The sequence below is a fragment of the Microchirus variegatus genome, assembly GCF_963457635.1.
Source record: "Microchirus variegatus genome assembly, chromosome: 22".
In the NCBI taxonomy this organism is placed as follows: domain Eukaryota; kingdom Metazoa; phylum Chordata; class Actinopteri; order Pleuronectiformes; family Soleidae; genus Microchirus; species Microchirus variegatus.
Window position 1 is genome coordinate 18,870,818 of NC_139823.1, and position 25,000 is coordinate 18,895,817.

General features: G+C 42.9%; 1 protein-coding gene across 3 annotated transcripts in view; it reads right to left on the reverse strand.

The window, feature by feature from the left end:
- The window catches only part of agap1 (ArfGAP with GTPase domain, ankyrin repeat and PH domain 1), a gene marked incomplete at both ends in the record, with an annotated part of 108,672 nt that overhangs the window by 6,295 nt on the left and 77,377 nt on the right, over positions 1-25,000 (reverse strand). Inside the window, 6 exons of one of the 3 annotated variants that reach the window (XM_083908538.1) lie at positions 3,749-3,971; positions 4,091-4,181; positions 6,100-6,254; positions 17,231-17,392; positions 20,279-20,443; positions 22,586-22,757. In XM_083908538.1, the coding sequence (XP_083764664.1) occupies positions 3,749-3,971; positions 4,091-4,181; positions 6,100-6,254; positions 17,231-17,392; positions 20,279-20,443; positions 22,586-22,757 (968 nt within the window). Of the gene's footprint in view, positions 1-3,748; positions 3,972-4,090; positions 4,182-6,099; positions 6,255-17,230; positions 17,393-20,278; positions 20,444-22,575; positions 22,758-25,000 lie in introns of all 3 variants that reach the window. The other 2 variants (XM_083908539.1, XM_083908540.1) reach the window with 2 other exon arrangements.

Sequence of the window (25,000 nt, forward strand, 5' to 3'; positions counted from 1 at the left end):
ATGGTGAATCGATGTTTGACCGCGCTGTCGTTAATCAGCAGGATTATCGACGACGGATTAAAGTATCGACAGACGCCGACACACGAGAGGAGGAAGAGGAGGAAGAGGAAGAGGAAGACGATGCTGCGTCCACACACACACACACACACACACACACACAGAGAAAAATAAAACAATAATAATAACAGCGGTGAGAGAGAGAGAGAGGGATGATGGAGGAGAAAGGACAAACGGAGAGCTACTTAAGGAATGGACTGATAAACGCTATCGACAGCAGAGGGAGAGAGAGATGGAGGAGAGAGGAGGAGCAGTGGAGGAGCAGGAGGAGCAGAGGAGGAGCAGAGGATGAGGAGCAGTGGAGGAGCAGAGGAGTGGAGGAGCAGTGGTGGAGCAGAGGAGGAGCAGAGGATGAGGAGCAGTGGAGGAGCAGTGGAGGAGGAGCAGAGGGAGAGAGAGATGGAGGAGCAGTGGAGGAGAAGTGGAGGAGCAGTGGAGGAGCAGAGGAGGAGGAGTGGAGGAGCAGAGGAGGAGGAGTGGAGGAGCAGAGGAGGAGGAGCAGTGGAGGAGCAGTGGTGGAGCAGGAGGAGCAGTGGAGGAGCAGAGGAGGAGGAGCAGTGGAGGAGCAGTGGTGGAGCAGTGGAGGAGCAGAGGAGGAGGAGCAGTGGAGGAGCAGTGGTGGAGCAGGAGGAGCAGTGGAGGAGAAGTGGAGGAGCAGAGGGAGAGAGAGATGGAGGAGCAGTGGAGGAGCAGGAGGAGCAGTGGAGGAGCAGAGGAGGAGGAGCAGTGGAGGAGCAGAGGAGGAGGAGCAGTGGAGGAGCAGAGGAGGAGCAGAGGGAGAGAGAGATGGAGGAGCAGTGGAGGAGAAGTGGAGGAGCAGAGGAGGAGGAGTGGAGGAGCAGTGGAGGAGCAGAGGAGGAGGAGCAGTGGAGGAGCAGTGGTGGAGCAGAGGAGGAGCAGTGGAGGAGCAGTGGAGGAGGAGCAGTGGAGGAGCAGAGGAGGAGCAGTGGAGGAGGAGTGGAGGAGCAGTGGAGGAGCAGAGGAGGAGCAGTGGAGGAGGAGTGGAGGAGCAGAGGAGGAGCAGTGGAGGAGCAGAGGAGGAGCAGTGGAGGAGCAGAGGAGGAGGAGTGGAGGAGCAGTGAAGGAGCAGAGGAGGAGGAGTGGAGGAGCAGTGGAGGAGCAGAGGAGCAGTGGAGGAGCAGAGGAGGAGAAGTGGAGGAGGAGTGGAGGAGCAGTGGAGGAGCAGAGGAGGAGGAGTGGAGGAGCAGAGGAGGAGGAGTGGAGGAGCAGTGGAGGAGCAGAGGAGTGGAGGAGCAGTGGAGGAGCAGAGGAGGAGAAGTGGAGGAGGAGTGGAGGAGCAGTGGAGGAGCAGAGGAGGAGCAGTGGAGGAGCAGAGGAGGAGGAGTGGAGGAGCAGTGGAGGAGCAGAGGAGGAGGAGCAGTGGAGGAGCAGTGGAGGAGCAGAGGAGGAGCAGAGGGAGAGAGAGATGGAGGAGCAGTGGAGGAGGAGGAGCAGTAGAGGAGCAGTGAAGCGTCGCCGCTTAATTGAGATAATATTGACCTCCTTCTCTAATCTCCTCAGGGGAAACAAGCTTCACATTCAGAAATAAATAGCAACATGAGCAACAATAAAAGCATTAGCTCTGACGGAGCACGCTAATGGCACGTCAATATTGTGTGTGTGTGTGTGTGTGTGTGTGTGTGTGTGTGTGTGTGTGTGTGTGTGTGTGTGTGTGTGTGTGTGTGTGTGTGTGTGTGTGTGTGTGTGAGGAAAAGGTGTGCTGCATTCAAGGTACGACGTGTTTTTTTTAAAGATGAAAACATTAAAAAAAATTCCACGTTCTTTATTGACATTAACAGCAGGTGGGAAATAATAAAAGAGTTTTTAGTAATTATTAAGTAAAACAGGAATAAACTGGAGCAAGAGATTTTTAAAATCACAACATTTGGAGCTTGTGTTTCTGTCGTTTCAGGAGATTAAAATTCAAACCTGACACAGAAATGAACTGTTTTCAAAGACAAGAAACATCTAAATGAATGTCATATTTGACCTTAAATACACGTGAAAGCGACCGTTCTGTTAATAATGTTTAAATTATTGTGTTTATTTACTCACTACTCGTTTGGTTCGAGTGATTTTCCCGTTTTTTAATCCTTCTGATGTTTTAACTGTTTTATTTTTCAGTTAAAATTAAAATAAAACAGTTATTTTAGCAGTTTTATTTTGAAAATGACTGATATTTAACACATATTTAATGTATATTTTCTTGTTACGTTGACTTCAGTCAAATATAAGGAGATTAAAATTCAACAGAATTAAACAAAATTAAACAAAATAGATTTATACAGTTTTTTTTCCCACATCTAAACGACTTAAAATGTTTCTGTCTTCATTTCATATTTTATGTAAGAGGAAATCAGGCAATTTAGCCTTAATATTGTTATGTTTTACGTGATTTTGGTCTTTTTAATCCTTCACGTGTTGATTTTACTGTTTTTTTTCCTTGTTGACGATATTGTTTATCATTTTTACTTGTATTTTCAACGAAAAGGTCATTTTATTTTGAAAATTAACTTATTTTTAAAGAAACGCACGTATTTAGTGTATATTTTTGACAGCGTGTCGTTACGTTTACTTCAGTCAAAGTTGTGATACTTTCACTGTCACTGCTCTGTGTGTGTGTGTAATAAAGAGTGTGTGTGTGTGTGTGTGTGTGTGTGTGTGTGGAGTAATTATAAGGTGCTTCTGTTGACTAATGAGTGTGGGGGGGGTGAGTGCAGGGGGGAGGACGGGGAAGTCGATCTTTATGCGGATGGCAGTCAGCTCTAATTTGTTATGATGGCTGCTGCTTCCCCGAGCTGAGCGGCCGATAATTACACACACACACACGTACGGACACACACAGATCAACAACGATGCTGAAGTTCATCCATTTGTTTCTCTCTGTCGTCAAACACACACACACACACACACACACACACACACACACTGTATGAACCCTGCTGTGTCTCCAACACTGACACACTGCCCCCTGTCTGCAGCTGGCAGCACTGCACACCCAGGTCAGCGCTTTTATTCTGAAAACATACGGCGATTTTTGACTTTGTCCAATTTTGACCTTTATATTCAGCTTCAAGAAGCTGAAATCACCACACAACTGAGTTTTATCTTAGAAAACGATGCTATAAAAACTGATTAATTGATATTTGAGGGTGATATCCGGTGATATTAGCATACTTCCCGGACTCTGAAAACACAGGCAAAATTGAGTTCCACCGAATTTCCCAAAACTTGGTGGGAAGATGTTATGGAACAAGACGAACAAAAAAGTTGAACGTAACCATGACCTCAACTCAACAGGAAGTCGGCCATTTGGCGATTTGCACCCTACGTAAACGAGGTAACTCGTCCGAGCGCGTTTGTCGTACCGACATTAAAAAAAAAACACGCCAATTTGTATCAGACACGTCAAAGGTGAAGAGTTGTTGAAAGGTTTTGAGGATTCAAAATGGTGTGGCCACTGCAACCGTCTGCGTATTGGCGAATTTTGACTATTCGCCACGAAACAGGAAGTGACCCGTGACTTCAGCATAAATTGAGTTCCACCGAATTTCCCGAAACTTGGTGGGAAGATGTTATGGACCAAGACGAACAAAAAAGTCGACCGTAACCATGGCCTCAACTCAACAGGAAGTCGGCCATTTTCACCCTACGTAAAATGAGCTTTTGAGGCGCAGTAACACACTCCTACCTGCTGGCGTCCGGCCCGGGTTTGAGGCGTCCCTGAGCGTTGGCCTCCCACACGCTGTTGGCGAGCTCGTTGCCGATGGCCGACATGACCTTGATGAGCTCCAGCGGCCACTCGTCCAGGTCCAGAGAGCGGACCCTGGACAGATGTGTGCCCAGGTTCCTGTGGATGCCCGAGCACTCGATACAGATGAGGGCGCCCAGGTTCAGACTGGCCCAGTCCGGGTCTGAACACACACACACAGAGAGTCAGGATTATTGACATTTCTATCATTTATTGGTCAGTTATGACCTTGATTTTACTGATTCAGGGTTAAAGACGGTCAGAAATGGTTGAGTGACTCACTCTGAGCTTCACAGTCGACACAGTGTCCGTTTCCTCGGATTGCTCTGATGGACTGCAGCGCCATCGCCTCCGTCTGACTGGTGAGACGAGACTGAGGGGAAACGCACAACATCAGACACTGACGCACACCTGAACACCTGAACACCTGAACACCTGAACACCTGAACACCTGAACACCTGAACACCTGTGTTTGCATGGAATTACACAACCAGGTCATGAAGTCATTTACTGAGCAGAAATGACAGAAAAACACATTCTATCTTATTTCTAATGTTAATTAAGAGGAGAAAAATGTGAAAAAAATCAACTTTCAGGGTGAAAACATTTATACAATTTAACCACACATTGATTTTATTGATCTTTGTTGGTTGAAAGATGTTAAAATGTCTGATTCGCGTTGAGTTTGTTGAATAGTTTTAAGCATGAACACACACACGCACACACACTCTTGTGCCACAGGTGGGTGCAGACGCTGAGCAGATGTGAACACACACACACACACACACACACACACACACACACACACACACACACACACACACACACACACACACACACACACACACACACACACACACGTTGACGGAATGAAAGAAAAACAGCAAACAAATGGAATGATGGAGGGAGGAGGGGGTGGCCTGTGTTTTAGATGTTTTAGTGTGTGTGTGTGTGTGTGTGTGTGTGTGTGTGTAATAAAAGCGCGTAGAGCCCGAGGCGTAAACACGACGTCCTCGACACCGAGCCTCGCTGAGCGACTGCTTCGTGTGCAGCAGGAAAATGGCAAAACACTGAGGCTGAAAGTCACCGAGAGTAATTGGTATTTTTGTAATTATCAGAGTGAAAGAGAGAGTGTGTGTGTGTGTGTGTGTGTGTGTGTGTGTGTGTGCGCGCGTTTGAGTGTGTGTGTGTGTGTCCTGTTTTTATTCACGATCATTTTCTGTGATTGTGTACATTTTGACAGAACACACACACGTCAATGTTTGACTCTAAATGATCAATAATGAGAGAAATGTAACTTTAAATCAACATATTTACTATTAAACTATAAAGAGAAACGAGGATGATGATGACGATGATGATGATGATGACACGTGGTTAAACGCTCCAGAAGGACTAAGTGGACGTTAATTTGAGACGTTTATGTTGAAATACTGTAACCAAGGTGAAGATAAAAGTGTGTGTTTTACAGTTAAAGACACAGTTTAACATCAAATTATTCAATGTTCAAGTTTATGAGATTAATTCTAATCACGATCGTGAAACTCTGTCTAAATTTGTCAAATAACTGAAGTATCAACATTTCTATAAGATTTACCTAAAGTATCAAAATTTCTATAATATTTACTAAAAGTATCAAAATTTCTATAAGATTTACTAAAAATATCAACATTTCTATAAGTTTTACTCAAAGTATCAACATTTCTAAGATTTACTAAAAGTTTCTATAAGATTTACTCAAAGTATCAAAATTTCTATAAAATTTACTCAAAGTATCAAAATTTCTATAAAATTTACTCAAAGTATCAACATTTCTGTAAGATTTACCTGAAGTTGCCACGTTTTTACTTGAAGTAGCAACAATTTTCCCTGAAGCAACAAAATTTCTTCCGATTTTTTAAATTATCTTTAAGACTTTTTAAAATTGACTTTCAAACATTAGCAAAAATCTTTCTGATTAAATAAAATGTATTTCTGAATGTTTGAACAACACTTACAATGTGTACATTAACTTCCTGAATTGAGAATTTCCTTTTTTTTTTTTTTTAATTTACAAAAATATTTGTCTAAATTTGCTAAATAACTTCTCTGAATCCACAAAAAAATTTTTTAATTCCAAAATAAGTTTCTATATATATTTGTGAAATGTCTTAAAAAAAGGTGCAAAATTAACTTGAAAATTGAACATTGCGAATGTGTGAAATATCCTGAATTGGGAGTTTTTTTTGTAAAATATGTGTACTAAAACAGGTGAAAGTACTTGTTAAAGTATAGACAGCGCGGTGCTCACCTTGTTCTTGCTGCTCTCACACGACTGCAGACTGGCCAGGATCTGACTCTCGATCACCTGAACCCACGAGTCTCGCTCCTCGTACGAAGTGGCCTCGAAATGCCACGTCTGCCCCGTCAGAGACACGATGATGAACTCAAAGTTCTCCTCTTGTTCTGCAGGAGAACAAGCAGACGTTCAGTCAGAGAACTCAAGACGCTACAAAACGTTAGAAAACGCCAAAGGTCGCAGAGAAGCGGCCTCTGATTGGTCAGAGAGCGTCGTCGCTGTAGAGTCGTGAGCGCGACGTCCAAGACACAAGAGTCAAAGCCAACAGTAGATTTAAAGACTTAAAAATCCTGAAAACACATGTTAATCTCCAACATTTAGCCAAGAAAACGTCTAAAATGTCAATATTTAACAGAGGAGTCGGGGTATTAGCAGGGCCGTTTCTAGCTGTTTGGGGGCCCTATGCGAGATACTATTTGGGGGCCCCTATTTTTTCAAACTCGAGGTAGAGATTCCTTACTTTTTCTGATTACTGGGTACTTTTAATTCTCAAAAATATAATAAAATATGAGTCTGAACTTGCAGTTTGGGGGCCCCCTGGTGGCTGTGGGGTATTAGCGACAGCGCTACTGAAAGCCGGCGATCGTGAGCCCAATCACGACCACGTTCACTTGTATTTCAGTTCAGTGACTGAAATACTGAACGATTCTGTGAACAAATCTTTTTTAATCCACTGATTCTAATGATTCAGTTACACTGAAAACAACTTCACGCAGCCGTTGCTAGCGTGATTCCGCCCACGTCGAGGAGGAGCTACCAAAACAAATGGTCAATCATCAAAAGTTTGTTTAAAGTGACGTTTAAAACGTCGTCGTTGCAGTTGAACAGCGCCTCAGCGACGACCTGGTCATTAGTGGTAATTACACCGTCGGCTCGGTCCATGTGCGCTGCTGACTGAACAACACCTGTTCTCCTCGACCAACCACCGCTGACCTGCGTGACCCCGCCCCCTGAAGCCAGGATGCTACCTTAATTATGGGGCCCTGAGTCCGTCCGACCCCCCAGCGCCCCGAGGGCCCACTGATCCACCGCTCCCCTCTCCTCTGCTGGAGAGGTCAGTGATTACAATCAGTCGTGCTGGAGGGGGATCGATTACCCACAACCCCCTCTGAGGTTAATGCGCCAATCAGGAGTCAATTATTCCTGCCCTGCATGAGCATGTGTGTTTGTGTAAGACTGTAGAAGACACACGGACCTGTGTGTCCACACTTTGGACGATAAAATCTTAAGACAAGCGCTGGACAGATCCTAGAAGCTGATTGATCAGAATCAACAAACACTAGTTTGTTTACACTAGCAACAACGCAAACAACGTACAAATACGGCGGCTAATCAGCGTGACAGCGCAGAACTGCTGCGTCATCGACTGTAACAGTTAAATAGGAAGCTAACATTAGTTTCACCCTGAAGAGGCTAACACTGATTATTATTTAACATGTAGCTATTCTTAGCATCACTCTGTGGAAGCTAACACTCTTTATGTAGCTACCGTTTGTACATATCAAGTGTTAGCCTGCTCAGAGTGATGCTAACAGTAACCTACATAATTGCACATAAGGACAGTTACCTTCTTCAAAGTGCTAACAATAGCAACTTGTTGATGTTGACTCCTGTACATTTAAACATAAGGAGCGTTAGCGTCTTCAAAGTGGAGCTAACAGTAGCCGACTTTAAACTTAACTACTTTAAATGTAAACATATCAATGGTAGCCCCCCTAGAGTGATGCTAACAGTAACCTACATAATTGTACATAAGGAGTGTTACCTTTTTCAAAGTGATGCTAACAAAAGCAACTTGTTAGTGTTGACTCGTGTACATTTAAACATAAGGAGCGTTAGCGTCTTCAAAGTGAAGCTAACAGTAGTCGACTTTAAACTTAACTACTTTAAATGTAAACATATAAAGTGTTAGCCTCCCCAGAGTGATGCTAACAGTAGCTACATAATTGTACATAAGGAGTGTTAACTTCTTCGAAGTGATGCTAACAATAGCAACTTGTTGGTGTTGACTCCTGTACATTTAAACATAAGGAGCGTTAGCGTCTTCAAAGTGAAGCTAACAGTAGCTGACTTTAAACTACTGCAAATGTAAACATATCAAGTGTTATTGCTATTGTTAGCATCACTTTTAAGGAGCTAACACTCCATACGTTTAAATGTGCAGGAGTTAAACGTAGATATGTTGTAGCTACTGTTAGCATCACTTTGAAGAAGCAAACACTCATTGTGGACAAATGTAATAAATTGAGTCTTTTTACACATTTAAAGAAATGTCATTAAGTATCAGGGGATCCTGTTATTTTTTTGGTGGTAACAGCTCTTCATGTAAACACTGTCGATGTTTAAAAGTCTTTCTCGCTGCAGGACGTTCACACGTGTTCGCTCAACAACATTTGGAAAGCGTTTGCGAGCGCAGAGAGGAAGTGAAGCTGGAGGTGAAGCCGGGGCATCATCATCATCTCATCAGCAGCAGATCAGACAACAGGCGGCTTGTGTTTACAATTAACCTCAGTGAGGAGGGAGAAGACAGGCCAGGGGGCGCCGACACCACCGCTCCATCAAAGCACAGCTGATAATTCCCCGGATTCCTTCCTTTCTGCTCAATTGACCCTCGACAACAGAGGTTATGTGTGTCAAAAAAAGGGCCTTTATTATGAAGGGTAACTTCTAACGGTGTAACCTGACTCCACAGAGACTTACGTATAGATGTGAAGCAGACAGAGGACACGCTTCTTCTTGTTTCTGAAGTCTGTGCTACAGTCGCCATGACATTTATTTTACCATCAAATTTTACTTTAAAAAGGCCGTTCAGATGTTTTCCGAGACATTTTTTGAAAACTACAAGACTGCATTTTAGTCCAAACAGGCAGAAACTAAGATGTTTGAATACTAAAAGGCTGCATTTTAATCTAAACTGGCAGAAACTAAGACGTTTGCATTTTAGTCTATACAAAGACCTTTGAAAGCCAAAATAAACGTCCAAATAAAGACGTTTGAAAGTTAAAAGGCTGCATTTAAGTCCATATAAAGACATTTGAAAGCTAAAAGGCTGCATTTTAGTCGAAACAGGCAGAAACTATTTTGTTTGAAGCTAAAAGGCTGCATTTTAGTCTAAACAGGGAGAAACGAAGACGTTTGAAAGCTAAAAGGCTGCATTTGAGTCTAAACGGACAAAAACGAAGACGTTTGAAAGCTAAAAGGCTGCATTTTAGTCTAAACAGGGAGAAACGAAGACGTTTGAAAGCTAAAAGGCTGCATTTTAGTCTATACAAAGACATTTGAAAGCTAAAAGGCTGCATTTTAGTCGAAACAGGCAGAAACTATTTTGTTTGAAAGCTAAAAGTCTGCATTTTAGTCTAAACGGACAAAAACGAAGACGTTTGAAAGCTAAAAGGCTGCATTTTAGTCGAAACGGAGAAACTAAGACATTTGAAAGCTAAAAGGCTGCAATTTAGTCTGGACGGGCAGAAACTAAGACGTAAAAGACGGTAAAGAGTACGATTTTTCAAAATTAGTTTGAAGAAAATCAAACTTTATTTGCTCCATAAATAAAAAAAACAAGCGTCTTAACTCGTGTTTCATAGACGAAGAATCAAAGCTTAATTTTAGAGCAGCTCTGACGGTGATTTGCTGCTGCTGCCTGTAACCTGACTCCACAGAGACTCACGTATACATGTGAAGCAGACAGAGGACACACTTGTTTCTGAAGAGGTTTCATGACCGTGTGCCGTGAGTGAATCAGTGAAAAAGATGAGAGGTTTAATCAGTCGGAGAGCGGTCACGGTCGACCCGCGAGGGAACGAACATTTACGCTTCCTCAGCTCCAGTCATTTGGCTAATTGGGAGCGTCTCAGAGCAGCGGAGCTGAAGCTCCCCTCTGGGCTGGAATCTGGATAATCAATGGCCTTGTCCGAGGAGAGGAGAGAGGAGGTGAGGAGAGAGGAGGTGAGGAGAGGAAGAAGAGCTCGAGGCTGCAGGAGCTGCTGAGAAAAAGCTCCACTCTCCTGATAAAGAGATTGAAAACACCTCGGCTGAACAGAAAGTTTCCTTTGGTGAAGACGACGGTGGATCATTTTCATCTCTTTGCAGCTTCAGGCCGCTGACGAGCTCGGTCTGATGAGTTCACGCTAATTAAAACTACTGTTTACAAGGACTAGTTAACGGCTCAAGGTCACGCGACGCTCTTATTTTGACAGGGCGGCAACAATGATACACTTCCACTGTGTGGACGTGACGAAACAGCGATGAGCGTTAACAAAATAAGAAAGAAAATATTATATATATGTAAAATCTACGTCAGACTTACTCTATGATATCTTAAGAACATGTTAGACAGACTTTAACAACAGGAAAATGAACCACTCACTCTCCCACACCAAAGCCCATAGAGAAAATCAGTGATTTTAACATCACAGCTCACAGGAGCTGTTTAACAACAGTAAGAACAGTGACTTCAACACCATAAGTTCAAATGTCTTATTTTGTAAAATTCGGCTTTAAAAATCCTTTGTTCGGATTGACCTCAGTGACACAAAGTGACCACACGAGGCAGCAGTAGACCAGCAGCTCCTGTGTCCCTGTGAGCTAAAATCACTGGTTTTCTCTATGGGCTTTGGTGTGGGAGAGTGAGTGAGGGTTAGAAAGTTCACGTTCTTCATTTGAATGAATCTGAACTATGATAAAAAATCAGAATCTGATTAAAAACGTAGTAAATATAGAAATCTCCATATGAAAAGCTCAGTCTTTTGACTTCTAAAAGTACGACTGAAGCTGCAGCTGCTCGTTGTTTGTGTTTGTGTGTTTGTGTGAAACATTGTTACACTGACAGACATTAACGAAGGACAAACTGTACATCATGAACAAAGTGAATGATAATTTCCCAGCAGCCTCCTGGGTCTGCGGCGGGGAGCGTCTCCGTTCCAAACATCGACCCACCCATCGAGCTGAGCCCTGCAGGGTCAACCAGCAAGAATCCCATCATAATTAAATTCCCATGATTCTCTGTTTTCAGGGGGAGGAGGGGGAGGGGGGGGGGGGGTGTTTGGCTGCTCGACAATTATGGAAACCAACAATCCAGAAAGACACGCCCCCCCCCCCCCCCCTCTCTCTCTCTCTGGTGTAAATTAAACGCTGCTTCTGGATTTTAATGCTACATGCTGACCCAGCGCGCCGCCGCGGCTAATGAATAAAATGAGGGGGACATTAGGCTGTGCAACCAGAGAGCCACGCCCACCACCATGTTTTACCCACAATCCCCCACACGAGTCTGTGCTGCAGTCGCCATGACATTTATTTTACCATCAAATTTTACTTTAAAAAGGCCGTTCAGCCGTTTTCCGAGACATTTTTTGAAAACTACAAGACTGCATTTTAGTCTAAACAGGCAGAAACTAAGACGTTTGAAAACAAAACGGCTGCATTTTAGTCTGGATGAGCAGAAAGAGATTTGAAAGCTAAGAGGCTGCATTTTAGTCCATATAAAGACGTTTGAAAGCTAAAAGGCTGCATTTTAGTCCATATAAAGACATTTGAAAGCTAAAAGGCTGCATTTTAGTCCATATAAAGACGTTTGTAAGCTAAAAGGCTGCATTCTAGTCCATATAAAGACGTTTGAAAGCTAAAAGGCTGCATTTTAGTCTATATAAAGACGTTTGTAAGCTAAAAGGCTGCATTCTAGTCCATATAAAGACGTTTGTAAGCTAAAAGGCTGCATTCTAGTCCATATAAAGACGTTTGAAAGCTAAAAGGCTGCATTTTAGTCCATATAAAGACGTTTGAAAGCTAAAAGGCTGCATTTTAGTCCATATAAAGACGTTTGAAAGCTAAAAGGCTGCATTTTAGTCCATATAAAGACGTTTGAAAGCTAAAAGGCTGCATTTTAGTCCATATAAAGACGTTTGAAAGCTAAAAGGCTGCATTTTAGTCCATATAAAGACGTGTGAAAGCTAAAAGGCTGCATTTTAGTCCATATAAAGACGTTTGAAAGCTAAAAGGCTGCATTTTAGTCCATATAAAGACGTTTGAAAGCTAAAAGGCTGCATTTTAGTCCATATAAAGACGTTTGAAAGCTAAAAGGCTGCATTTTAGTCCATATAAAGACGTGTGAAAGCTAAAAGGCTGCATTTTAGTCCATATAAAGACGTTTGAAAGCTAAAAGGCTGCATTTTAGTCCATATAAAGACGTTTGAAAGCTAAAATGCTGCATTTTAGTCCATATAAAGACGTTTGAAAGCTAAAAGGCTGCATTTTAGTCCATATAAAGACGTTTGAAAGCTAAAAGGCTGCATTTTAGTCCATATAAAGACGTTTGAAAGCTAAAAGGCTGCATTCTAGTCCATATAAAGATGTTTGAAAGCTAAAAGGCTGCATTTTAGTCCATATAAAGACGTGTGAAAGCTAAAAGGCTGCATTTTAGGCCATATAAAGACGTTTGAAAGCTAAAAGGCTGCATTTTAGTCCATATAAAGACATTTGTAAGCTAAAAGGCTGCATTTTAGACTAAACAGGCAGAAACTAAGACGTTTGAATACTGAAAGGCTCCATTTTAGTCTGGGCGGACAAAAACTAAGAGGTTTGAAAACTACGAAGCTGCATTTTAGTCTGGACGGGCAGAAACTAAGACGGTAAAGACGGTAAAAAGTACGATTTTTTTTTAAATTAGTTTGAAGAAAATCAAACTTTATTTGCTCCATAAATAAAAAACAAGCGTCTTAACTCTAAGACGCTTAACTCTAAGCTAATTTTAGAGCAGCTCTGACGGTGATTTGCTGCTGCCTGAACCTGAGCAGCTACACATATGTATGTGCCACACACGCACACACTAACACACACAATCGAACACACACACACACACACACACACACACACACACACAGACGGCGTAGTGAGTGGCGTTGTGTTGGTAATTACTGGCAGCGCTCTCGGCTACGGTGAGCGACATTCACACAGATAGAGGCGGCAGCGAGGCAATTTGTGAACTCTGACACCGGCAACCTTTAACAGCAGAAACAGAACAAACCAAATATACAGCATTTACAAGACGCACACGCACACACACGGGGGGGGGGTGCATACAATGCTACCATCCTGACTGTGTGTGTGTGTGTGTGTGTGTGGGACAGGCAGGACGGTGTAGGACCAATGAGAGGGGAGTGTGAGGCAGACTAAAGGAGGCCTCAGGAAACACAAATTAAAAGCCTTAAATGTCAGCGCACACAGTATTGCTTTGCGACACAGGTCATTACTCCTCATATTATTCGCAGCCTTTTACAACATTAATAACCTGGAAAATATCGCAGCCGATTGTTCTGAAGTCTGGCTGAGAAAAGAAATACTGACGTCTGCGTGTGTGTGTGTGTGTGTGTGTGTTTTTATCAAACAAGTGTGTGAGATTTAATCTGATTTCATGCAGAAACACCTGAGATATGAGGGCGGGGCATGAGGAGGACAAGGAAGGACTGAAGTCATGTGACGGGAAAACAGAGTTATAAATCAAAGTCTAAATAAATATAAAACCACAAGCTCAATTCAAACAAACAGAGTTTAAATGACTTCCTCATGTCCTGAAGCATCAGCAGCCAAGGATTATGGGTAATGTAGTGATTGTGTAGTGTGTAATGATCTATAAGAAACCACCACCTGAGGACCACTTGAGGACCACATGAGGACCACCTGGACTCTGATCCACAGACTGGTCTTTGTGTTCTGACCACACTAACAGACCTGTGGCAGAGGTGGGGGGGGGGGGGGAGCCACCTGTCTGACCACACTAACAGACCTATGGAAGTGGGCGGAGCCACCTGCTGCTTGATTAACCCTGGACTCTGAAGGAATTCAGGGTTTACAATGAAAAAAGTCAGAGACGTCGCAGGTGCAGAGGACACACACACACACACACACTCTCTCACACACACACTCCAATCATGAGTCATTGCTGCTTTGATTCCTCAACCAGTAAACAGGTGTGTGTGTGTGTGTGTGTGTGTGTGTGTGTGTGTGTGTGTGTGTGTGTGTGTGTGTGTATTTTCAAACATCTGTTTCTGTCCAGACTCAAACTAAAAGCTTTTCTTTGCTTTAAGAAATCTAAATTTCTGCATGTCCAGAATAAAATCGAGCTTCATAGTTTTCATAAAATCTCAGTTTCGACCTGTCCAGACTAAAACGCAGCCGTGTAGATTTCCAAAAATCTAAAATTCTGCTCGTCTGGGCTACAGAGTTCCTTCACATTTTCTATTTCAAAATTCCATACTTTTCCAGTAAAATTTCCAATATTAAACATCTGAATACAAATAGTTAGATGCTTATTATGTAAATAAATGTTTTTAAAACCCTTCACTCATTTTTCATGAAGCCAGCCCTCGGAAAACTTGATGGCTACTAGATGGCTAGCTCGGTAAATAATAAATAAATACATTTTAGAAAGTGAGATAGTAGTCTGGAAACAACACAAACATGAATACATACTTATCCAGACTTGGAAATGACTCAAATTAAATTCCGTACTTTTCCATGTTGCGTAGGAACCCTGGGACTAAAATGCAGCCCCATAGTTGTCAAAAATCTAGATTTGTGCTCGTTCAGACTTAAAATGCAGTTCTGGAGTTTTGAAACTCAAAGGCCTGCAGACAGCAGCAGGACAGTGTGGATGACTTGAAATTTACCATCATAATAGTCGACATCACCCTGAACAAGGATCCGTTGAAAAGGAATAATTTTAATGAATTTTTGAAATTGAGGAAACTACCCATTTGCCCTGATGCACTTTGACAGTGAGCTGACTTCAGCCTAAAAAAAAAAAGTTTCTCCGAATGACTTGAAATTTACCATCATAATAGTCGGCATCGCCCTGAACAATGATCAGTCGAAATTATTCGCAAACCTCTTAAGGAATAATTTATATGAATTTTTGAAATTGAGGAAATGATCCATTTGCCCTGATGCACTTTGACAGTGAGCTGACTTTAGTTTTTTTTTTAAAAATCGCAGTTCTGGAGTTTTGAAACTCAAAGGCCTGAAGACAGCAGCAGGACAGTGTGGATGTAGCTTAGCTTAGCTGCCGTCAGACCGAAGAATTCATAAAATAAACGCCAAAAACTTGACGTCCACCGTCTTAAAGAGCAGGGTTAGACTGAGTGTGTGTGTGTGTGAGTGTGGTCGACCTGGGGGAGCTCGTCTACAGAGGGCGTTTCCCCCTCATGAATTAAAGCAGACTTCACTCTGACATGAAGATACTTCACCCGCTCGCCCGGCGTGACAGGCTGCGGCGGCGGTGGCGAGGAGGTGGTGGCGGCGGCCGGCGGAGCACGCTCGCTGCTTAATGGCTAAATTGGGAAGACTGTTACTAATCGCTTATTGAATAATGAAAGTGACACAGCTGATAAAAGATTTCAATAGGCTGGATTATTTATAATATTTCACTTAAGCCTCTCTGGCTGAGTAATGGAGGGAGACGGACGGAGTCGGGGAGCGTCTGACAATGTGCGGCGCTCACAGGGAGCGTCTGACAATAATAATAATAAAGAGAAGAAGAAGAAGAAGAACGGGTCAACAAGACAAAAGGAGAGGAAATGAGGAGGAAAACATGGTGTGAAGAGAGGGAGGAGAGAAAATGGAGGGAGGAGCAGGAAAGGAAAGGAAAAAGGAGAGAAAGATAAACAAAGATAAAAAGAGAAAGTGGAATCAACCAGAGAGCGATCAAAGTCGATCCGTCACTCAGACGATCACTTCTCCGCTCTGCTGTTTGATGCCTCCATGATGGAGAGGCGGCCATTACACATCTGCTGCTGCTGATGCTGCTACAACATCTGTTCATCTGTTCAACCATCAACCACCGGAGAGAGAGACAGTGTGTGTGTGTGTGTTAGAGTGTGTGAGCGGGTGTGTGAATGAAAGTGCAAGTGTGTGAGAGTGAAATTTACCATCATAATAGTCGGCATCGCCCTGAACAAGGATCTGTTGAAATTATTTGCAAACCTCTAAAGAAATAATTTTAATGATTTTTTGAAATTCAGGAAATGATCCATGATGCACTTTGACAGTAAGCGTTCCTCTAAAAAAAAAAAAAAAGTATCTTGGAATGACTTGAAATTTACCATCATAATAGTCGGCATCGCCCTGAACAAGGATCTGTTGAAAATATTTGCAAAGCTCTTAAGGAATAATTTTCATGAATTTTTGAAATTCAGGAAATGATCCATTTGCCCTGATGCACTTTGACAGTGAGCTGACTTTCTTCACAAAAACAAAAAGTATCTCGGAATGACTTGAAATTCACCATCATAATAGTCTACATCATCTGAACAAGGATCCGTTGAAATTATTTGCAAACTTCTTAAGGAATAATTTTCACGAATTTTTGAAATTCTTGAAATAATCCATTTGCCCTGATGCACTTTGACAGTGAGCTGACTTTCTTCACAAAAACAAAAAGTATCTCAGAATGACTTGAAATTTACCATCATAATAGTCGACATTGCCCTGAACAAGGATCAGTTGAAAATATTTGTAAATCTCTTAAGGAATAATTTTAATGAATTTTTTTAATTCAGGAAATTATCCATTAGCCCTGATGCACTTTGACAGTGAGCTGACTTTCTCCACAAAAACAAAAAGTATCTCGGAATGACTTGAAATTTACCATCATAATAGTCGGCATCAGCCTGAACAAGGATCAGTTGAAATTATTTGCAAACCTCTTAAGGAATAATTTTCATGAATTTTTGAAATTCAGGAAATGATCCTGAAAAGTCTGTTACAAACGTCAGATGTTTCTCAGCAAACTCAAACACAGCCAGAGAGGAAGAAGAAAAGAGGTCAACACCATGAAGAGATGAAGGGTCGACAGAATGAAAAGATGGTGAGATCCTTCCCTCACAGCGGAGGAGGTCAGGAGACTCAGGTGATCACGACTTCCTTTCCCAACCCCGGTTTGTTAGCGTGTAAGAAGTTATTTATATATATATATATATGTGGAAATGCTTTAAAGATGTGAAAGTACGTAGAAAAGTGGGAGGAGTTAAGTGTTAAGTGTTTTGGGACCTGGGCAGGGAAAGTGTGAGGTGAGGGGGCGGGGAGATGATGTTACCTTCTGCAGTACCAGAGAGGCCGTCGGCTTTGAAGTTGCTGGTGCTCTTCTTCCTCCGGTGCTTCTTGCGGTTGGCGTGCGGCGACGGCGGAGGCTCCATCTTGGGGCTGGTGGTGCTGGAGATGCTGGGACTGGAGCAGACCGACTCCCCCAGGCCTGTGTCTGAACAGTCAAACACGGAGCGTCAGCCATCACGTGTGTCAATAAAGGTTTATTTAAAAACACACTTCAAACAATAATAGCAGCTTATACAGGGTCTCTGCAGGTTTCAACAAGTCACATTTAAGACTTTTTAAGACTTCTTTAAGACCATAATGAATTCAATTACGACCCATCCAATTCATTCAAATGCATACTGGCAAAAAGTACAAAAGACATGAAGGAAAATTGGAGCCACAAATCATTGAACTTGCAATTCGGCTTAGCTGTGGGCTTTCATTAAGTTTTCTCCGCTGCTATGCTAAGCTAAAACACACCGCGGCGCGCACACAGCACGCTAGCTAGTGGTGCTCGATAAATTCTGACCGGGCAGCACAGGTGACCTACTTTAGTTCCGTGTTGTAGTTATTGTTGTTATCGCATCTTCAAAAACAGAAACATTTCAAAGCGAAACTGAAGTTTATGCACGTTTTAAATAAAAGTAACGTTATAAGATTTTTAAGACCTTTTGAAATTGTATTTAAGACCTTTTATGAGATTTTAGGAGAATTTAAGAAATGTTAAGGCCTTAAATTCAATTTTTATGGATTTAAGACTTTTTAAGACCCCGCGGATACCCTGTTATAATCTGTTTAGAAACCAGGATTAAGGTCTAGAGTTGTGTTCAGGTCTACGCGGCGGTCCAGAGGAGGAGGGGGCGGGGCCCAGAGGCTTCGAAAAGAGGGAGCGCCGTCTCTCTCTCTTCCCTCCACTAGTCATGGCGGCCGCTGACAGCTGTGACTAGCGGCAGAATAAAATAACATTCAGCTTCCATCAATATCAGAGCGCTGCGCTGACACTGACATGAGTGTGTGTGTGTGTGTGTGTGCAGATGGAAACACACACACACACAGTGTTTGGCTGCAGCAGCAGCAGCGGCGGTGGCGTCGGCGGCGGCCGGGTTCCCAAACGGCAGACAGCCCCAAGGACGGCCATAACTTATTTTACAATCGTTTAGTCTCAGCTCAAGTGGAAAATGTGACAACTTATCTCTGCTGACAAGATGCCATCCCCGAGCGCGCAATTAACCGCCGTGGATTAACGGCCGTCCCATCTGCACGCCGCGCTCCATCCATGTCAGCCGCGTCGCCCGCCCATCCTCCCTCCACCCATCACCACCTCCACCGCAAGACTCCAGACCTGATCCTCTACTTCCTCTTCACTCACTTCACTCCGCTCGTTTCGACGCTCAACAATCTGACCACAGGCGCCCCCAACGGGCCAGAGGCAGCAGTGTCAACAAGCACTCAAGTCTCATCAAAGGCAGCAGTGCGACGAAATGTATCCAAAATGTACGTATCCGAAACGTAGCAACGTGATGAAACGCAGCAGAGTCACAAAACGTAGAAGAGATACATAGCGTAGCAAAGTCATGAAACGCAGCAGAGTCACAAATGTGGCAGAGTTACGAAACGTAGCAGAGATACGAAGCTTAGCAGAGTTACGAAACGTAGCAGAGATACGAAACTTAGCAGAGATACGAAACGTAGCAAAGTCACGAAAAGTAGCCAAGATACAAAACGTAGCAGAATCACAAAACGCAGTAGTCACGAAACGTAGCAGAGTCACGAAATGTAGCAGAGATACGAAACGTAGCAGATACGAAACGTAGCAGAGTCATGAAACGTAACGGAGCCACGAAACGTAGCAAAGTCACAAATCATAGACGAGATACGAAGCGTAGCAGAGATACGAAACGTAGTAGAGATGCAACACGTAGCAAAGTCATGAAACATAGACGAGATACGAAACGTAGCAGAGTTACGAAACGTAACGAAGCCACGAAACGTAGCAAATTCACAAAACATAGACGAGATACGAAACGTAGCAGAGTCACGAAACGTAGCAGAGATACGAAACGTAGCAGAGTCACGAAACGTAGCCAAGATACGAAACGTAGCAGAGTTACGAAACGTAACAGAATCACAAAACGCAGCAGAGTCACGAAACGTAGCAGAGTTACGAAATGTAGCAGAGATACGAAACGTAGCAGAGATACGAAACGTAGCAGAGTCATGAAACGTAACGGAGCCACGAAACGTAGCAAAGTCGCAAAGCATAGACGAGATACGAAGCGTAGCAGAGATACAAAACGTAGTAGAGATGCAACACGTAGCAAAGTCATGAAACAGACGAGATACGAAACGTAGCAGAGTTACGAAACGTAACGAAGCCTCGAAACGTAGCAAATTCACAAAACATAGACGAGATACGAAACGTAGCAGGGTTACGAAACGTAGCAGAGATAAGAAACACAGTAGAGATACAACACGTAGCAAAGTCATGAAAGGTAGCAGAGATACAAAACGTAACAGAGCTACGAAATGTAGCAAATTCACGAAACGTAACAGAGTCACAAAACGTAGCAGAGTCATGAAACGTAACGGCGCCATAAACCGTAGCAAAGTCATGAAACATAGCCGAGCTACGATACGTAGCAGATTTACGAAACATAGTAGAGATACAACACGTAGCAAAGTAATGAAACGTAGCCGAGATACAAAACATAGGAGATACGAGACGTAGTACAGATACATACATAACACTAACCCAGAGCATGTGGAAAAGCTGAAAATAAAAATATTCTAAATTCCTGCTGTGACATCGTCATCATCACCACTGAGATTAAACGACGGTCTAAACAAAATGGCTGCTGTGACAGCACTGATGTGTGTGTGTGTGAAAGCCTCTCACACATTTAAACGTTACACGAGTCAGACTGGAGGCTACGACACTGAGACGACAGCCGTCACTCAAGCCCATCGTCACGGCAACAACACGGCCGTCAGTCAGTCCGTGTGAACGACACGGGCTCTGCGGCGGAGCTCCGTGCTGGGGCTCTGGCCTCACCTGTGCTGACTCCAGAGTTGGCGATGACGGTGGCCTCGGCCCACTGGTCGGCGCTGGACACCGAGTACGAGCGCTGGTGCATGCCCTCCACGCCGCGGCTGTTGAAGGAAACCAGGCTGACGCCGCTCGCCATCTGAGACGCCGAGGAGCTGCTGGTCACCGTGCCTGAGACAGGAAGTCCACGTCAAACACGTTAGTGTCGGCCATTTAAGTAACATTTCATGTTTTTAAATGGGGGGTTTGCCACTCACTCTCCCACACCAAAGCCCACAGAGAAAACCATTGATTTTAGCTCACGGGGACACAGGAGCTGCTGGTCTACTGCTGCCTCGTGTGGTCACTTTGTGTCACTGAAGTTAATCCAAACGAAGGATTTCAAGTGCCGAATTAACAAAATAAGACATTTAAACCCACTGATGGAGGCAGCAGTGGATCAACAACTCCTGTGAACTCCTGTGTGCTGTCATGTTAAAATCACTGGTTTTCTCTATGGGGTTTGGTGCAGGGAGAGTGAGTGGTTTATAAAAGTCTGTCTAACAGTGAGATAAAGACATGTTTATGTTCTTAAGATGTCGTAGACTTAAGCCGATGTAGATTTTATTCACAGAGTCTTTAATTTGCCATTAGACAGAGTGGAAAATAAAAGTTTGTGTTGCTTTGTAAACCACTCACTCTCCCACACCAAACCCCATAGAGAAAACCAGTAATTTTACAAGATTTTAACATCACAGCACACAGGAGCTGTAGATCCACTGTTGCCTCCATCACTGAGTTCAAATGTCTTATTTTGTAAAATTCGGCACTCAAAATCACTCGTTTCGCTTTAAATCAGTGACTGAAAGTGACCACACGAGGCAGCAGTAGAGCAGCAGCGTCCCTGTGTCCTGTGAGCTGAAATCACTGATTTTCTCTATGGGCTTTGGTGCAGGGAGAGTGAGTGGTGACGAACACATGAAAACAGACGTACAGTCAGTTTTTCCAGCAGGTGAAACACTGAGACGAGTGTTTCGCACGCACACGCACGCACGCACGCACGCACGCACACACACACACCTCACTGGCTGCTTAAATCAAAGCTGCTCACTCCAACAGCAGCAGGGTGAATCATCCTCCTCACCTTCCTCCTCACCCTCCTCCTCCTCCTCCTCACCCTCTCACCCTCATTCTCTCATTACAGCTCATTTGTCGGCGTTGGCTGAGCGGAGCCACGACTCTGATTACATTAATATTCATGACAATAATTAGTACACGGAGTACGGTTCACTGAATATTCATGCTATTAGCTCGGCCTCCTCTGTGTGTGTGTGTGTGTGTGTGTGTGTGTGTGTGTGTGTGTGTGTGTGTGTGTTTTACGACGTGTCTTCAGGTGAACAGAGGAAATGTCTCGTGTGTGTGTTTTATCTTCCTGTTTGAAACATGTCCAACATTAGAGACACAGTAAAAGAGACAATAGACGGCGTTTTAATTAAGACAGAACATCACTGATTATTAACATCAATAATAAATACTTTCATTATTATTATGATTATTATTATTATACATCTGCAAAACAATGATTATTTCCCTTCTAAGTTAATGTTTTGATTCTTATTATTAGATGTTTGCTCCTAAAACAACAATATATTTGAAGTTATTATTAATCATATTATATATTCATTTATTATTCTTTTATAAAAGAGAAAGAAAATAAATATATTCACACAGGCTTTTATTTTGTAATGTGCTTTTATTTTACTTATTTACTGTTTACTAAATATATGTATGTTTTTTTTTTAATTAAATCACTGAATAATTCCTAATAATTTCCTGCTTTTGTTTATTTCCCACCTCAGTTTTTTATTATTTTAAGTAAAATTGTCTTGGAACTACAAAATAAAACAGGAAGTCAGATAATTAGAACACTGTGGTCATTTTCCTATCTCGTACGTTGTAATAATGTGATTTTATTGCATTATAAGTTTAAAAAAACAAAATATGTGTTTATTTAAGTTAAATCGCTGAATAATTACTAATAATCCCGTGTTTTTGTTAATCTCCCACTTCTTTTATTATTATTTTCTCCTCCACAAATGATTTCATTACAAACAAAATTGTCTTGGAACTTCAAAATAAAACAGGAAGTCGGCTATTTAGAACACTGTGGCCATTTTTCTGTCTCGTACGTTGTAATAATGTGATTTTATTGCATTATAAATTTAAAAAAACATGAATTAATCCAAACTTTGACTTTAATCTGAAGGTTAAAACCCGGGATTACGTGGATTCATTTCACAGGTAAACACAGGTGTGATGGTGACGGCGTCTCACCTGGATTCTGCCCCAGCTGCAGACTGCTCATGTCTTTGGTCAGCCCGTTGGTTTTGGGGGCGGGGCCTATGGCGGCGCAGGTGGAGACGGCGCGCGGCGGCCGTTTCCCGGGAACCTTGACCGTGGTCCTCAGCAGGTCGATCTCCTTCCCGTGGACGTTCTGCATGTAATCCTGCAAAACACCAGATTAAAGATGAGATTAAAGACAAGCGGCTTTATTTTATATCATTTTACTGAAAGTGTCGTATTTAATCTGTGTGTGTGTGTGTGTGTGTGCGTGTGTGTGTGTGTGTGTGTGTGTGTGTGTGTGTGTGTGTGTTTCAGGGGATTATTCTGCACAATAAACGTCTTCAATCTCCAAAACCAGCACAAAGGAAACAAATCCGCGTTAATCCTTCAAAGCGGCGCTGAAGTGGCCCAACGCTCGCGCTCTGATTGGCTCCGCCCCCGCTCGCCGCCGCGTCCGGAGAAAACACAGCGCAGACGTCTCGCTCGACCCCCGAGGATGAACTCTCTCTCTCTCTCTCTCTCTTCCACTAACGCGTTAATGACGCTCGAGTGGCGCTCGTTAAATCCGTCCCCGTCTCCGCCCCTCTGAGGCGGGTGGAGTGTCGGCGGTGACCTGCGAGGAGCAAGGCATTGTGGGAGGTCGACGTCCTCTTCAACATAAAGAAGAGCGGGAGAAACAAAGGCGACGCCCCCCCCCGCAGGGCCGGATTAAGACGAGCGCAGCACAGTGGGGGGGGGATCTGGATTTATTGTGTTTAGTTTAGATGTTTTTATAAAGTTTAGAATCAGAATCTCTTTCTAACTTGTGCACATTTTCATAAAGTCTGGACATTTTTACAAAGATGTGGATTTTATGACACACGTTTAGTGAAGTGTTGACATTTAAGGTTGAAAGTGGTTTGAAATTTGTTTTAAATTCAGACATTTTCCAAAGGGTTTTCCTCTCGTTCCTGATTTGTTTTTCAGTTTTTGAACTGCGTTAAAACGAGTCTGATACGTGACGATGTCACGTGTAAACAAAACATACGTGTGCGATAGGCTAACGCACGTTAACGCGTGACGAAGTTTCCATGACGACTGACCGGAAAAAGGCGCGCGTATGAATTAATCCAGACTAAATCTTAATCTGAAGGTAAAAAGCAGCTGATGTTTGTGAGACGTCACCAAAAAACACTTGTGAGGATCAGTCATTAACAGATAAACATGAGACGACCTGAAACTAAAACCTCTCACTGGTCCTCACAACAGTACAAGAGCACACACACACACACACACACACACACTGACACACACACACACACGCGCGCGCGCACACACACTCCGCCTCCCTCTGGCAGCTCCGCTGACAAAAGGCCAATTCAAAGCCAAGTGCTCTCAACGGCGTCTTAACAAGCCACCGGAGAGTCCTCGAGCGCACGGCCTGCTGGGTAAACGCCACACACACACACACACACGTGTGTACACACACACCCACAGACAGACACACACACCCTCCAACAGATTGACCACAGTAATTGAGTGTCCATTTGCATTGGAGAGCTTTCATCATCGGCCCGATCGTTCACGCCGCGCAGCCACGTCCAGGACATGTGTGTGTGTGTGTGTGTGTGTGTGTCCAACATCACCAACAGCAGGTGGTGTGTGTGTGTGTGTATGTGTGTGTCAGAGAAAATGAATCTGTGTATCAAATTATGAGTGTCAAAGAAATGAAGTGTGTGTGTGTGTGTGTGTGTGTGTGTGTGTGTGCGCTGAATTCGCTGACACGCTGTGAAACGTGAATCCATACGAAGCGAGGAGGACGAGGAGGAGACGATGATGATGATGATGAAGAGCGTGTGACAGATGATAGAAAAAGAGAGAGAGTTTCAGGTGTTTTAAAGAGCGTCGTCATGGAAACAGAACGATTAAAAACTGCTCTTTGGTTCTGATCAGGTTTAAAATGTGAAAAATGACAAATATGAGTCTCGAGGTTCACTTTACTCGTCGTTTCTGTTATAAACATTTTATTATTATTATTTAATTTATTATATAATTATTATTTTGTAAAGTATATATTATCTTACCATTAATTTTGTTATTTTTATAAACTGAATTGAAATGTTCATGATTTCAGGCCTTTACGTGATTTTGAATGTGATTTTCTTTTGCACGTTATTAATGTTATTAGTTCTGTTTTTACAGTTTATTTGTGTTTGTTTTTATTAAGTGGATATTTTTAAAAAGGTCGACTAAAAACGTTTACGTGTGGAAATTTTACATTTTGTAAAAAATATAGATGTGGATATTTTCAAAAAGTTTACTTTTTTGACTGAAAACTTTTTTTTACGCGTGGAAATGTAACATTTTTGAAATTTTCCAAAATGTTTTTTGAAATTTTCCAAAATGTTTTTTGAAATTTTCCAAAAT